At 43.5% G+C, this 14,745-nt stretch overlaps 1 protein-coding gene across 1 annotated transcript in view; it reads right to left on the bottom strand.

Moving 5' to 3' along the window:
• The window catches only part of HACD3 (3-hydroxyacyl-CoA dehydratase 3), a 46,592-nt gene that overhangs the window by 19,729 nt on the left and 12,118 nt on the right, over positions 1-14,745 (bottom strand). Inside the window, exons 2-4 of the mRNA XM_053595419.1 lie at positions 6,716-6,758; positions 4,797-4,870; positions 2,514-2,678 (exon numbers count right to left, since the gene is read on the bottom strand). Coding sequence (XP_053451394.1) covers positions 2,514-2,678; positions 4,797-4,870; positions 6,716-6,758 — 282 coding nt within the window. The remainder of the gene's footprint in view (positions 1-2,513; positions 2,679-4,796; positions 4,871-6,715; positions 6,759-14,745) is intronic.

Below are 14,745 nucleotides of genomic sequence, written 5' to 3'. Positions count from 1 at the left end.
CCCTCAAAGCCACCCCCTCCAGCTGTGTTCAGTGCATCAGGAACAGGCCCTAGTCCAAGGCTCCAAATGCCTGGCTCCGCCTCACCGGGCAGTATTAGCATCACAGGGTGCCCGTCCAGTGTTCACAGAATTAAACCAATCAGCTGTTTCCAAACTGCCAAGAGGGCAATCTTGCAATCTTAGAGCTAGAAAGGACATCCAGAACATTTGTCACAGTCACAGAAACTAAACAGAAATTTAAGGCAGGAAGTTGATTGCTATTTCATTTCTCAACACTTGCAAATTTTTTGTATGATTTTTCTGGAAGCTAAGATTATGTCTCCAACATCAGTATGAACTCATATTCAGGTTAATAAAAATACAGATGGCTGGGCTTGGCGCCCGTAGCTCAGTGAGTAGGGCACTGGCACATACACCAAAAGCTGGCGGGTAAGAGCCCGGCCTGGGCCTGCTAAACAACAATGACAACTGCAACCAAAAAATAGCCAGGCGTTGTGGCAGGCGCCTATAGTCCCAGCTACTCAAGAGGCTGAGGCAAGAGAATCGCTTGAGCCCAAGAGTCTGAGGTTGCTGTGAACTGTGACGCCACAGCAACAGTTCTATCAAGGGCAACATAGCAAAACTTGGTCTCAAAAAAAAATTTAAAAAATACAGATGGCTGGCTCGGCACCCATAGCTCAGTGATTAGGGTGCCGGCCACATGCACCAGGCCTGGTGGGTTCAAACCAAGCCAGGGCCTGCTAAAACAGCAATGACAACAATAACAAAAAAATAGCTGGGCGTTGTGGCGGGTGCTGTAGTCCCAGCTACTTGGGAGGCTGAGGCAAGAGAATTACTTAAGCGCAAGAGTTTGAGGTTGCTGTGAGCTGTGATGCCACAGCACTCTACTGAGGGTGACACAGTGAGATTCTGTCTCAAAAAATAATAATAATAATTAAAATACAGATGGATACATATAGAAATACTTATAGGCCAGGTGCGGTGGCTTACTCCTGTAATCCTAGCACTCTGGGAGGCTGAGGCGGGTACATTGCCTGAGCTCATGGGTTTAAGACCAGCCTGAGCAAGACTTTGTCTCTAAAAAAAGGCCTTGCCTCTACTGCCACATGTGGTGGGCGCCTGTAATCCCAGCTACTCAGGAGGCTGAGGCAACAGAATCCCTTGAGCCCAAGAGTTTGAGGTTGCTGTGAGCTCTGACACCATGGAACTCTACCAAGGGCGACAAAATGAAAACTCTGTCTCAAAAAGAAAAAAAGAAAAGAAAAGAAATACTTATAAGTTTGTGCATGGGTTAGAATGCCCACATGTATTTCCTTGTTCTGCCAGCTGGGAGGACCTAAGAGTAATGACACCCCAGCACTAATAAACACACCTGGTACCCAGATCTTGGTTTCTAATACTATTCTTCAATATAAAGAATAGAGCTCCTGGGCGGCGCCTGTGGCTCAGTGAGTAGGGCGCCGGCCCCATATGCCAAGGGTGGCGGGTTCAAACCCAGCCCCGGCCAAACTGCAAACAAAAAAAAAAAATAGCCGGGCGTTGTGGCGGGCGCCTGTAGTCCCAGCTGCTCGGGAGGCCGAGGCAAGAGAATCGTGTAAGCTCAAGAGTTAGAGGTTGCTGTGAGCCGTATGACGCCACGGCACTCTACCCGAGGGCGGTACAGTGAGACTCTGTCTCTACCAAAAAAAAAAAAAAAAAGAATAGAGCTCCTTGGAGAAATGGCTATTCTAGGGCTGGAGCAGGGAATATAGAAGCCAGGAGCAGCTTACAGTGCCAGAAAGTAAGGGCATGCTCAAAAAAAAAAAAAAATCCCACAATGACAGAGCTTTCTCAAAAAGACACAAGAGCCGAAAGAAAGAGCGCCCAGTGGCCAAAGCTGAAATAATCAGAGCAACAAAATAAATAACATAGTATTAGATTATAACTCAAAGAATAAAATAAACATCCATGAGTCCACACTGACATAAATAAACGTGAAAGAACAGATAAATGTCCTGTGCAAAAGAATTTGAAGTAAATTATACAGATAGTCCAGCTAAAGGACAGGAAGCATAATTTCCCACTCCTTAAGTGTGAACTGTGCGCAGTGACCTCCTTCCAAAGAGTATGGTAAGGAAAAGGCAGGGCACAGGGAACACAATGCTACAGTGGGGATACCTAACAAACATCACCTCAAGCGAGCTGATCCAAAGTCATTATCAACAGTGATGTGTCATGTTGACAGTATATGCTCTCGGTATGATAAGAATGCCACTTTACCTCTGTGGTTTTCCTCCCCCAAACCCATCACCTCCGTCTACTCATAAGAAACTCATCAAACAAATCCCAATTGAGGGGCAGTCTACAAAAGACATGGTCAGTGCTTCCCTAAAATCATGCTGCCGTGTGTTTAAGTAAATTTTAAACTTTGTCCCTACTCTATCAGACCCTGAGAGGTATCTGAAGTGGCCCAATTAACTTGGATTCCTGGTGATTTCTGTCTTCAATGGCTAAATGCTAGGATCCTTACTAACCTTGGCTCTGAGCTCCATTTCAGCATCAGATTCATCCAGCCAACGATCAAAGTCAGGTGCCAAGAAGAGTGGGCGCTTCTCCTGCTTGGTGAGTCTCTCCCACCACTGACTCAGTTTCTTCTGTACTGTGATGTTTACCTGCCTCTGGGTCAGTCTGTAAACCGGCTAGGAGACAAAGTGAGAATGTGAGCGAGCCCTCCTCCATTCCCTAACACTGCACCAGGTTGGTGCAGCTCTACAGAGAAGCTGCACCGTGAGCTTGCTGCCCTTCCTGCTTTACTCCAGCAGGTCCTGACGCAAAGGGAACATCAAGGGTGGTGCCTGTGGCTCAAAGGAGTAGGGCGCCGGCCCCATATACAGGAGGTAATGGGTTCAAACCCAGCCCCGGCCAAAAAAAAAAAAAGCAAAGGGAACATCAGGACCAAAAGCTTGCATACAGAAGAATGGTAAGAACAGCAATGTCTTTCTCTAATTTTATCAGGGAATGACAAGAATATCGGATTAAGGAGGGTAGACAGTTCCTGAGTAGCCTAGAGGGAACTAGCATGAACCTCCTGCAAGAGCCACATGACACAAGGCTCTATGTCCAATCACCCTCCCAAGGACACCCTCGGCTTCCAAATTTTCCTCCCATGAAAATGGCTGTCCCTTTGCTTGGCACCTGTAGCTCAAGTGGCTAAGGTGCCAGGCAGATACACCAGAGCTGGCAGGTTCAAATCCAGCCCAGGCCCCCAAACAACAATGACAATTACAACCAAAAAATAGCCAGGTGTTGTGGGAGCCTGTAGTCCCAGCTACTTGGGAGGCTAAAGCAAGAGAATCGTTTAAGGCCAGGAGTTGGAGGTTGCTGGTTGCTGTGAGCTGTGACGCCACAGCACTCTACCCAGAGCAACAGCTTGAGGCTCTGTCTCAAAAAAAAAAAACAAAAAGAAAATGGCTGTCCCTAGCTTAGCAAACCTTTGTTTTTAGAAAAGCCTGCATGAAGGGCAGAACTGTACTAGATCAATTACAGCTCTTCCACAGGGGCCAACCGGGGGAGTCTTCCCAACTAAAGTCAAATTCTTCAAGGTCATTTCAGCTAGCTGTTTGTCTATGTGGCCTCTCCCTTTGTCTCCAAAGCAAGCCCCAGGACAGGTTTGTTCTCTGCTCTTTAAACCACTGTTTACTATAAATGCTTTCTCAGAACAACCAAGCGTCTGCACAGAGAGATCAATAAGCTCAAGCCCCAGGAGCCAAGAGTGTAATTCTAGAAAATGAAATATCATTTATTAGAATAATGTTATATTTCATCTTTCCCTTCATTTTAGTGAAGCTTCTTCAGGCTCTGAAAAGAAGAAAAACTTCAATTTATTTCCAGCATTCTTTCTAAACATAAGCTGCCTTAGCTCTTTCTACTGTTTTTCCGTTTTTGTTTTCCAGGCAGAATCTTGCTATGTTACCCATGAGGGTCTGGAACTCCTGGCCTCAAGCTATCCTCCCACTTCAGCCTTCATAGTAGCTGGAATTAGAGCTGTGTTATCTCAGCACCCAGCTTCTAGCCATTTCTGATTTCTTTCCCTTTTTTTTCTTTTTGAGACAGAGATTCACTCTGTGCCCAGGTGTTGAGTGCTATGGTGTTATAGCTCACAGCAACCTCAAATTCCTGGACTCAAGCGATACTTTTGCCTCAGCCTCCCAAGTAGCTGGGACCACAGACGCCTGCCACAACACCAGCTATTTTTTAGAGATGAGGTCTCGCTCTGGCTCAGACTGGTCTCGAACTCCTGAGCTTAGGCGATCCACTCATGTCAGCCTCCCAGAGTGTTAGGACTACAGGCATGAGCCACCACACCTGGACTAATTTCTATTTTTCTTGTTGCCCCTATGTCAAAGCCATATAAGAGTAAACCCCTGGGGCAGGCTTCACCTACCCTATGTAACTCTCCTCTCGGGGGGTGCCAAATTCCTCTGCCATTACTAAAATCAGAAAACACCAGAACTGGAAGAGACCCTAGAAATCACTTAGTCCAATCCTTCATTTAATACACAAGAGAACTAGAATTCAAAAAAATAAAGAGACTTGTTCAAGATCATACCACTAAGAAATGGCACAGCCCACATTCAACTCAGGTTCTCCAACTTTCCCTTTCCTTTGTTACTAAAATCTGGGCTCTGTTCCAAAAAACAGAAATCTATCTTTGGTTTTTATCTTCTTCTCTCCCACAAACCTTGCTACCCACTTCACTAAACTACCAGTATTTATTTCCTAAAATGGGAAGAGAAGTGGGAAAGGAAAGAACATACCTCCGGCTTCACAAGGTCAAAGAACTCCAGGTGAAATTCATAGACATTGTCTCCTTTGGCACCATGTCCCTGAGCTACAAAGAAAGAAATGTGGGTTACTGTGAAGTTGAGCAGACCAAGGCCATCCAAAGGTCAGCCTGGCGTAGTTCTTTGATAAGTATACAAATACAGTATTAATGGGTCCCGTCAAAATGTGTGGAGGCCACTCAATGCGAGATAAGCTGAATTCTAGACAGCAGTTCATCTCCCACATCCTCTGATGATCGGCTCCACAGCATTTACTTTATCTTCCAGTGTGGCCTTGATGCTACCCAGCACAAATAACAGGCAGGAAAAAGATGAAAAGCAAAGCCAAAGGGACCATGTGGATATAAATTTAACTTTTACCTTTACTTCGGCTCTAAATCCAGAGCAGAGAAACAATCAGCTGGGTGTGTCATCTTGACTGGGGTTAAGGGAAGTCACAGGGAACATGAAAATGCTGGACTGTCTTGAAGATGGCTCTGCGTCTAAAACCTCTCAACCAGGGACAAAAAACGGAAGGAGAAGCTGACTTCTCCTCAGCATGTCCCAATGGGACAAGGGAAAAGAAATACAATCTTTTTATAAAGGACAGGTGGGACTGGGAAGGAAGATCCTGGGTTGGCTATTGCCCCATCCCTGTACCTTGACATGGTTCCTTTCCCTAATCAGGCTGACACCAGGCCTGGGTGCCAGAGACTGCTGGGCCCGGCTGCCACTGCTGGGCACCCTCTCCCCTCTGCTATGTGATTTGTTTGCTATTAGTTCCTTCCTGGGCCTCTCTTCCCTTACCTGGCCATACATGGTAAAACCCAGTATTTTCTACAGTTGGCTATTACTCTCTAAAATCATAAATTCCTTCCTTCAGGTAGGATGGTCTATATGCTCTTAAGAGGCAAGATCCACTTTTATCACTTTAACTTCTTTTGAAGTGTATATGTAACTCCCTCCAAACCTGAGCTGCTACCACCACTACTGTCATCCTGAAAAGTAGATACAAAAGCCCGGCTAGACTTCCCTGCAAGCGTATTAGAGTAGATGGAATCTTATGTAAAGGAGAAAGTCTTCGTACTCTGATAACCCCAAGAACTGGCACAGAGAAAGAACAGGGAGAATCCCACTCCACTGGGCAGCAGTGCTACAGACCTACCCTGTCAGGCAGAGCAGAAAATCTGCCGATGAACTGAGGAGCAGGAGATGGAGGCAGATTCACAGAATCACACTGTCAAAGCAGGAGAAAGGCCTTGGACATCAGCTAGGGGGCAGTGTTTCTCAAACTGGTCTGTAAGTGTAACAGCAGGAAGCTCTAAAGTCTCATCAAGAAAATTTCTATTTTTTTGTTTTCATTACAACTTTTTTTTTTTAAAGGAGCACATTCTGAATCATCTAGTTGGCCATTTTATAATCAAGTCCTGCCACACGGGTCAGTGGTTGTGTCTGCATCTCTGTTCACAGCTGTGATGGAGACAAATAGCACTTAAAGTGACCATATTTAATTCTTTAAGTGTTTCTCAATGTGGAGTCCATGAGCCCTTGACGGGCCTGTGTACACATGCTCAGATGTCCATGAGTCCTCGAGTTTGAGAAACAGACTATAACCCAATATCTTCACTTTATAGGTCCAGAAAAGTCAGTAGTGGCAGAATTAGAGCTAGACAAAGGGTCTCCTGATCTGGAGCTCAGGATTCTTTTCCCATCCCCCACTGTATCCACTCCCTCTCCACGGGGAAAGCAGGGTTTTAAACAAATTCTTCCACTTTTCTAATCATATCTTTCAAAACAATCTGGTTTATCCCAAGAGTATCAGACAGGTGAACATAAATAAAAAATAAAGGAAAACCAACCACCACGCCTCCTTCACTGTGTATAGAACTGAGAGCATTTGCCTAGATACTGACCTTTGAAATGCAGAACATTTTCAGTGATGCTGATGGCAGGGTTCTGTGAAAAGAGACCAAGTTGCAAGAAGGCATTTTAATGAGGAGAAGAATTAGATTAAACCAGGCACTTCTTCCCTTCATCCTCCCCCCCTCGGGGACTCAACTTCCCACAGATCTCTTCCCTTGGAGATCTGTGCATCCCCCCAGAAAATACATTTAGTCATTTATTCATATTTCTATGTGGGGTTTCTCTATGCCTATATGTACTGTCCGAGATGGTGGGGTCCGACAAGCACCCTAAACTACTCCAACCACACAGAACGATCAGGTCCTGAATCGGTCCATTCTGAAAAGGCAACTCATTTAAGGTGCTATATGAGGTACTATGGGGAACACACAGATCTCCAAGACTCAGTCCTGAACTGCAAAACAGGGAACCCAGTGGGAGAGATGAGTCACTTCCTGTGAGAAGATATTAAGTAGTTATCGGGAAACATATGCTTAAGACCTAAGAGTAGTAAAAGGCAATAAATATTATAGGAATAAGGAAGAAGGAGCACAAAGGGAATAGAATGATTCAGGGAAGGTCCACCAAAGGTGAGACCTGTCCAATAAATGAATTCCAACAGGTAGATGGATGCACATAGGATTACAGATGGTTGAATAAAAATGAAACATGCTATGCCTGCGTTCTAACTTAGCTTCAAGCTCCAGACTCTCTTAACCCCCAACCAAACCAAGACCAGAAGAGTTCCAATTCTCCAGACTGTTCACTTAACAGCATAATTTAGAGTAAAATGACTCCACACTGTTCTCAGTAGTTGAGAAACAAGTCACCTCCTACCTCCAAATTCAAGTATAACAAGCAAGGTGCAGCGTGTTCCCAGTGTCACAAGTTAATTTCTTTTTTGCTAGTAGGCTTAGCTCTCCATGTTCCATCACACATCAAAATAAATCAACAACATGGCGGTGCCCGTAGCTTAGTGAGTAGGGTGCCAGCCACACGCACCAGGGCTGCCAGGGCTGGTGGGTTTGAACCCAGCCGGGGCCTGCTAAAACAAAAAAAGAGCTGGGTGTTGTGGCAGGCGCCTGTAGTCCCAGCTACTTGGGATTCTGAGGCAAGAGAATCTCTTGAGCCTAAGAGTTTGAAGTTGCTGTGAGCTATGATGCCATAGCACTGTATTAAGGGCAACAAAGTGAGACTCTATCTCAATTTAAAAAAAAAAAAAAAGAAAGAAAAGAAATCAACAAGACAGAAAGAAGGCTAGAGAGGAGGTATACCAAGGAGTAGTGGGAGCCTAAGCTCATAGCAAAAAAAGTTAGGAAAAGGGGGAGAATGGAGGCTCAGGGAGGTGGAAGCATTTGAGTCAAGCTTTAGTGAAGAACTTCCCCAGTGAGAATATAGACTTCAGAAGGGGCTAGAAATCTAGATTCTTCTCCTACAGGAAGAGGGAATTAGAAAACCTCATCATAGGGGGCTATATTTTCAGAAATGGTTCCTCAGCAAGGGAAACAGGGGTTTTGATGTAAATATTATCATGGAGGTTAGAGTTCTATGATGTCTTAAATTTCCTAAGTCATTTCTTATGTTCCCCGTACCCTAATTCACTCACTTAGAAGGAAAACAAGACGTTTGAGTTGACTGGTTTACTCTCCTTGAGCAAACAGATGTGTTCAAACAAGGGTTAAGTACCTAGCCACTGCACAAGCCCAGAGTTCAGCAAACATTTCTGTGAGCCAGAGATTAGAAATGCTAACTCAGCGATATTGAGATAGATAGATAGATAGATAGATAAATTTAAAGTAAATAAATAAATTAAAAGCATTGGAGCTTCCATCCAGACCTCTTAAACTGCTCATGGAAACACTCAAATAGCCCAGTGCCGAGGCCTATGTAGTGAACTCACTTGTGAGTATGCACCTGCCAACAGAGTAAGACAGACCTGAACTCGATATTCCAGCCATCATATGACCTCAAGCAGTAAATTTAAAAAGAATGTACATTCTGGAGCTGTTGGATACAGTGTTCTACATATGCCCGTTAGGTTTACTGTTAATTATTTGTTCACATAGTTTATATCTTTACTGACTTTTGACTTATACTATCAATATAAGTCAAATCACATTACTGTAAATTTGTCTATTTCTCCTTGTACTTCTGTTCATTTACGTATTGAGCCTATGTTACCAGGTGCCTATGATTTTAATATTGCTCTATCTCCCTGGTAAACTGAAACCTTTAGCACTGTGAACTGACCTTCTTATCTCTAAAAATACATTTTGCCTATAAGTCTAGTGAGGATGCACACTTGCTTCTGCCGGAGATCTAGGGGTCCCACCCACTGAGACTACTTCAAGATAAACTCATGGCTTGAGGGTTTGAGGATCTCCTGAGTTGTGTGACTTTGAGCTGCATAACCTTTGGAGAGACAACTTACAATTTCAACTATTCAAGGCTCTTTTCCACTCTGCTCAGTGCTAAGGCAACTGGGGATAGAGAGATTAGGGTGAGTTTATTTCAAGTTCATTCTAACCCTAAGTGTATAGTCTTCTCTGAAGTACAGTTTATGGAGAGAATTTGCTATTATATGTCCTACCATTGGTGGATCCTGGGCTTTGATCTGATTTCTATCCCCTGTACTCTACGGGGCTGTCAAAACCAAAGTTCTGGTTCACTTAATTGACCAAACGTTCTCAAAGAAAAACAATTTCAGTGTTCAACTTAACTCTCTGGGTTCCCAATTTGATTTCTACCTTGTTGACTTTTCAATGTTTTTAAGACATTTTTATTTAACATTTTTGGTTGTGTTCACCAAAAGGTTGATCTGCCTAACTTTTACTAGGAAAGGAATTATGCCTTTTGCTTATGAAAAGGAGTGAATATTGAAAAGGGTAAAAGATGGCTTTGAAGTCAGCTAGACCTCAGTGTTCATATCCTAGTTACATCATATTTTATTTACTTCTAACATTCACTTTCAAAACCACAGCGACTGTCACTTTAAAAGTAATAAAACCACTTACTTCACAAGATTGTTGGGAGAATTAAAGTTTAATAGCATACAAAGAGCCTGGCAGCTGGTAAGCACTCATTTCAGTTGCCTTTCTTCCAGACTAGAGTGCCCTTGTATGTTTCCATACCCGCTGAACACTATCCTTCAAAGTCTAGGTCAAACGTTAAGTCCTCTTCTTTCCTCCTCACCTGTAACATCAGAAATAGCAGCCTCCTTCCTACTTTATATTCACTGTTGTTATAATATAGATTGCACTTTTCCAAAATTATTGTTGATTGTTTTTTGCCTCTAAACCTGAGCTCCCTGATGGCAGGGACTGTGTCTTATTCATCTCTATATATCTAATGCTTCAATAACTGTTTAGTGAACTGAAATTAAAACAGTGCACCCATTTTCATATTCTTTGGCAGACTACAAAGAGTTCACAATGAACCATCTGCTACCTAACACTTTAGACAGGGGTTTCCTTTCTCATTCAAATCATTAGTATTTGTCTTCACATGTGTGTGATTAATGTGTGTACAGAGGAGTTAATACAGCAGCCCCAAGGCTGCAATCTTTAAAAAGACCTACTTCCAAGATCAGCCTTTGGCTGGCTTCTGGAAATCTGGCTTTCCTCCCTTCCTTAACTAGTAAATGTGGTGTACTGTGCCTAGACTGTGCCTACAAACAATGAGATGTATGGTGAACGTCAACTTCCCTTCCAGCGGTCTAGAATTTCGGTACATTCTAGGCAAAATACCTAGATAGGTATTACCTATTACCTAAGGTTACCTAAGTAACCAGCCCCCAGTAAAAACCACAAGCAAGTACTCAATCACTAATGGGCTTCCCTGGACAGAAACTTTATACCTAAGTTACTGCATTTCTCATTGCTAGCAAAAGGAGCATGCTTAAGTACACACCATCAAAAGAGGGAGAGAGGACAAGATGGCCTGTGCATGGATTTCTCAAGTCTACTTGTGGTTCATTTGTGCTATCCTGCATTCTTTTTTTTTTTACAGTTTTTGACTGGGGCTGGGTTTGAACCTGCCACCTCAGGTATATGAGGCTGGCACCCTACTCCTTTGAGCCACAGGTGTCACCCTTTTTTTTTTTTTTAGAGACAGAGTCTCACTTTGTTGCCCTTGGTAGAGTGCTGTGGCCTCACACAGCTCACAGCAACCTCCAGCTCTTCACTTAGGCGATTCTCTTGCCTCAGCCTCCTGAGTAGCTGGGACTACAGGTACCCACCACAACAGCCGGCTATTTTTTTTGTTGCAGTTTGGCTGGGGCCAGTTCAAACCCACCACCCTCGGTATATGGGCCAGCACCCTACTCACTAAGCCACAGAAGCCACCCCATCCTGCATTTTGTAGCTGTAAAAAACTTTAGTCGTGAATACGAGCCTATGCCAAGTCCTATGAATCCTTCCAGCAAATCAATGAACTTATTGGTGAGTGTTGATGACCCCCCAAACTGTGTGTATTTTTTTTTTTTTTTTTTGGCTGGGGCTGGGTTTGAACTCGCCACCTCCGGCATATGGGACCGGTGCTCTACTCCTTGAGCCACAGGCGCCACCCAACTGTGTGTATTTTTAATGTGATTCTTTTTGTCCTACTGTCTTATTCTAAAAAGTTTAAAATCTATAAAATAATTGAAAAATAGTATAATGAAAATTCATATGTCTTTTAACAACTAATATTTAATGATATTTGCTTTATTTATATGCACACCCATTTTTTTTTTGTTTTTGATGACAGAATATCATTATGTCACCCTCGGTAGAGTGCTGTGGCATCACAGCTCACAGCAACCTCAAACTCTTGCACTTAAATGATTCTCTTGCCTCAGCCCCCTCAAGTAGCTGGGACTACATATAGGTACCCTCCACAATGCCCTGCTATTTTTTTGTTGCAATTGTCATTGTTGTTTGGCAGGCCCCAGCCTGGTTCTAACAGGCCAGCCTGGGTGTATGTGGCCAGCACCCTAGCCGCTGAGCTACAGGCACCGAGCCTCTTTTGCTAAATCATTTCAAAATGATCTGCAGGCCATCATACTTTACCCTTAACTATTTCAACATGCTTATCTAAGAAATGGCTTTCTCTTACATAATTACCATAGCTTCTTCATACCTAAGAACAATAATTCCAGATCATCTAAATAAAGAATCTCAGTGCATTCAAACAACTGTCCCCAAAACTGTTTGTTTCAGTTATTTTTTGAAACGTAAGAAACAACCCCAAAACATGGTGGCTTAAAACAACCACTTTATTATCTTACACGATTCTGGGGATTGACTGGGCTCAGCTGTACAGTTCTTGGATTCCATACATGTTGCCTGGGACTATAGTATACCCGGCGGGAATATCTACGAGGAGCCACTCGCATAGCTTGGTGGCTGTCACTTAGGAGCTCAACTAAAACTGCTGAATAATATTATACATGTGGCCTCTCCATGTGGCTTGGGTTTCTCACAGCAGAGTTGTTCAGCTCTGAGAGGGAACATTTCAAAAGCCAGTGCTCTAAGAAAGGAAGTTGAAGCTGGCAGTCCCCTTAAAAAGGTTAAGCCTGGAACTGGTCACAGCCATCCTTCTGCAGCATTCTATTCATTAGGTTGCCACAGGGCCTGCTCAGATTCAAGAGAAGGGAAAATAAACGGCCCGTCTCGATGGAGCTCTTTATGTGGCTATCTTGAGACCACTACGTTTATACTTTTATTTTAAAACCACAATCCACCCAAGGTTCATATATGCCATTTAATTGTCATACCTATTTTTACCTAATAATAAAGACCACAATTTTCGTTTATTTTTTAACCCATGCCAGTCGTCTTGTAAAATGTGTAATATTTTGGATTTGTTTGGACATCCCTTCATATTAATCATTTTTGACAAAAATATTTCATAGGTGCTGTGGGTACTTATGGCAATCTTAAGAGGAGGCTCATACTGTCACACTGTCAGACAGTGATGCTAAATGTGATGATCCGAAAAGGCGACAGAGCAGAACACTCCACTGTAGAGGTACACTTCTCCTTTTATAATTTATAATTTATTTATTTATTTTTTTTTTGTAGAGACAGAGTCTCACTTTATGGTCCTCGGTAGAGTGCCGTGGTCTCACACAGCTCACAGCAACCTCCAACTCCTGGGCTTAAGCGATTCTCTTGCCTCAGCCTCCCGAGTAGCTGGGACTACAGGTGCCCGCCACAGCACCCGGCTAACGCCCGGCTATTTTTTCGTTGCAGTTTGGCCGGGGCCGGGTTTGAACCCGCCACCCTCGGTATATGGGGCCGGCGCCCTACCGACTGAGCCACAGGCGCCGCCCTATAATTTATAATTAATAAGGAATCTAATAGTGTAACCACCTTTGCATCCACTGTTAATCCTTGCCTGATTTAATTTTACATTGGAGGTCATGAAATTATAATTTTCTTTTTTTTTTTTTTTTTTGTAGAGACAGAGTCTCACTTTATGGCCCTCGGTAGAGTGCCGTGGCCTCACACAGCTCACAGCAACCTCCACCTCCTGGGCTTAAGCGATTCTCTTGCCTCAGCCTCCCGAGTAGCTGGGACTACAGGTGCCCGCCACAACGCCCGGCTATTTTTTGGTTGCAGTTCAGCCGGGGCCGGGTTTGAACCCACCACCCTCGGTATATGGGGCCGGCGCCTTACCGACTGAGCCACAGGCGCCGCCCGAAATTATAATTTTCTAATTCAATCATAATTTTTTCATTTTTTTAGCTGGCATTTTTCTGTAAAGAAGAGTTTTCTCTTTTTTTCTTTCCCCTCTCCTTCACTCACTTTCTTTTTTTTTTTTTCCTTTTTTTATTTTTATTTTTTGGAGATAAGGTCTCTTTCTGTTGCCCAGCCAGAGAACACTGGCATCATCACACCTCCCTGTGCCCTCAAATTCCTGGGCTCAAACAATTCTCTTGCCTTACTTCCTGAGTAGCTGGAACTACAAGCAGGCATCATCACACCCAGCTAATTTTTCTATTTTTTGTAGAAATGGAGTCTCACTGTGTTATCCAAGCTGGTCTCAAATTCCTGGCCTCAAGAGATCCTTCGAAGACTAGAGGTGAGGTTTAAGGACCCAAATCATCCCCATTTGGACATATTAGTTGGAAACTCTTGTTTTAAACAGTATCCACATTTAAAGTAGTAGTCTTAAAATTGAATTTTATGATAACTTAGACTTAATTGATTAAGTCTCAGCCTCTTGAAGTGCTAGGATTACAGGTGTGAGCCACCACATCTGACCTCTCCTTTATATAACTGAAATTTTTATTAAGATGATTGTAGATTCAAACAATTCTAAGAAATAATGCCAAGAGATCCCTTGTACACTTTGCTTAGGTTCTACTAATGGGTAAATATTACAAATTATGGTATAATATGATAATCAAGATTCTGACATTAAGACAATCTACCTATCTTATTCAGATTTCCCCAATTTTACTTGGACTCAATTGTGTGTATATGCCTATGGGTCTGTGTGCTAAATTCTACACAATTTTTTTTTTTTTTTTTTTTTGTAGAGACAGAGTCTCACTTTATGGCCCTCGGTAGAGTGCCGTGGCGTCACACGGCTCACAGCAACCTCCAACTCCTGGGCTTAAGTGATTCTCTTGCCTCAGCCTCCCAAGTAGCTGGGACTATAGGCGCCCGCCACAACGCCCGGCTATTTTTTTTTGGTTGCAGTTTGGCCGGGGCCGGGTTTGAACCCGTCACCCTCGGTATATGGGGCCGGCGCCTTACCGACTGAGCCACAGGCGCTGCCCAATTCTACACAATTTTATAACATACATAGATTCATCTATCTACTATCACAGTCAAGATACTGAACAGTTCCAGACCCCTCCTGGTGCCCTCTTATAACCACCTCCTGCCTTCCCTTTTCCACCCTACTTCTTTTTGACTATCACTACGGACTCATGGATTTTCTCTGGTAATCCCCTCTGCCAAAATCCATTATCAGCTGGGTGCAATGGCTCATACCTGTAATCCTAGCACTCTGGGAGGCCGAGGTAGGAGAATCCCTTGAGCAGGAGTCC

The sequence above is a fragment of the Nycticebus coucang genome, chromosome 6, assembly GCF_027406575.1.
Source record: "Nycticebus coucang isolate mNycCou1 chromosome 6, mNycCou1.pri, whole genome shotgun sequence".
NCBI classification, from domain to species: Eukaryota; Metazoa; Chordata; class Mammalia; order Primates; family Lorisidae; genus Nycticebus; species Nycticebus coucang.
Note: the sequence above shows the minus strand (reverse complement) of the source record. Positions and strands in the feature narration are given on the sequence as shown.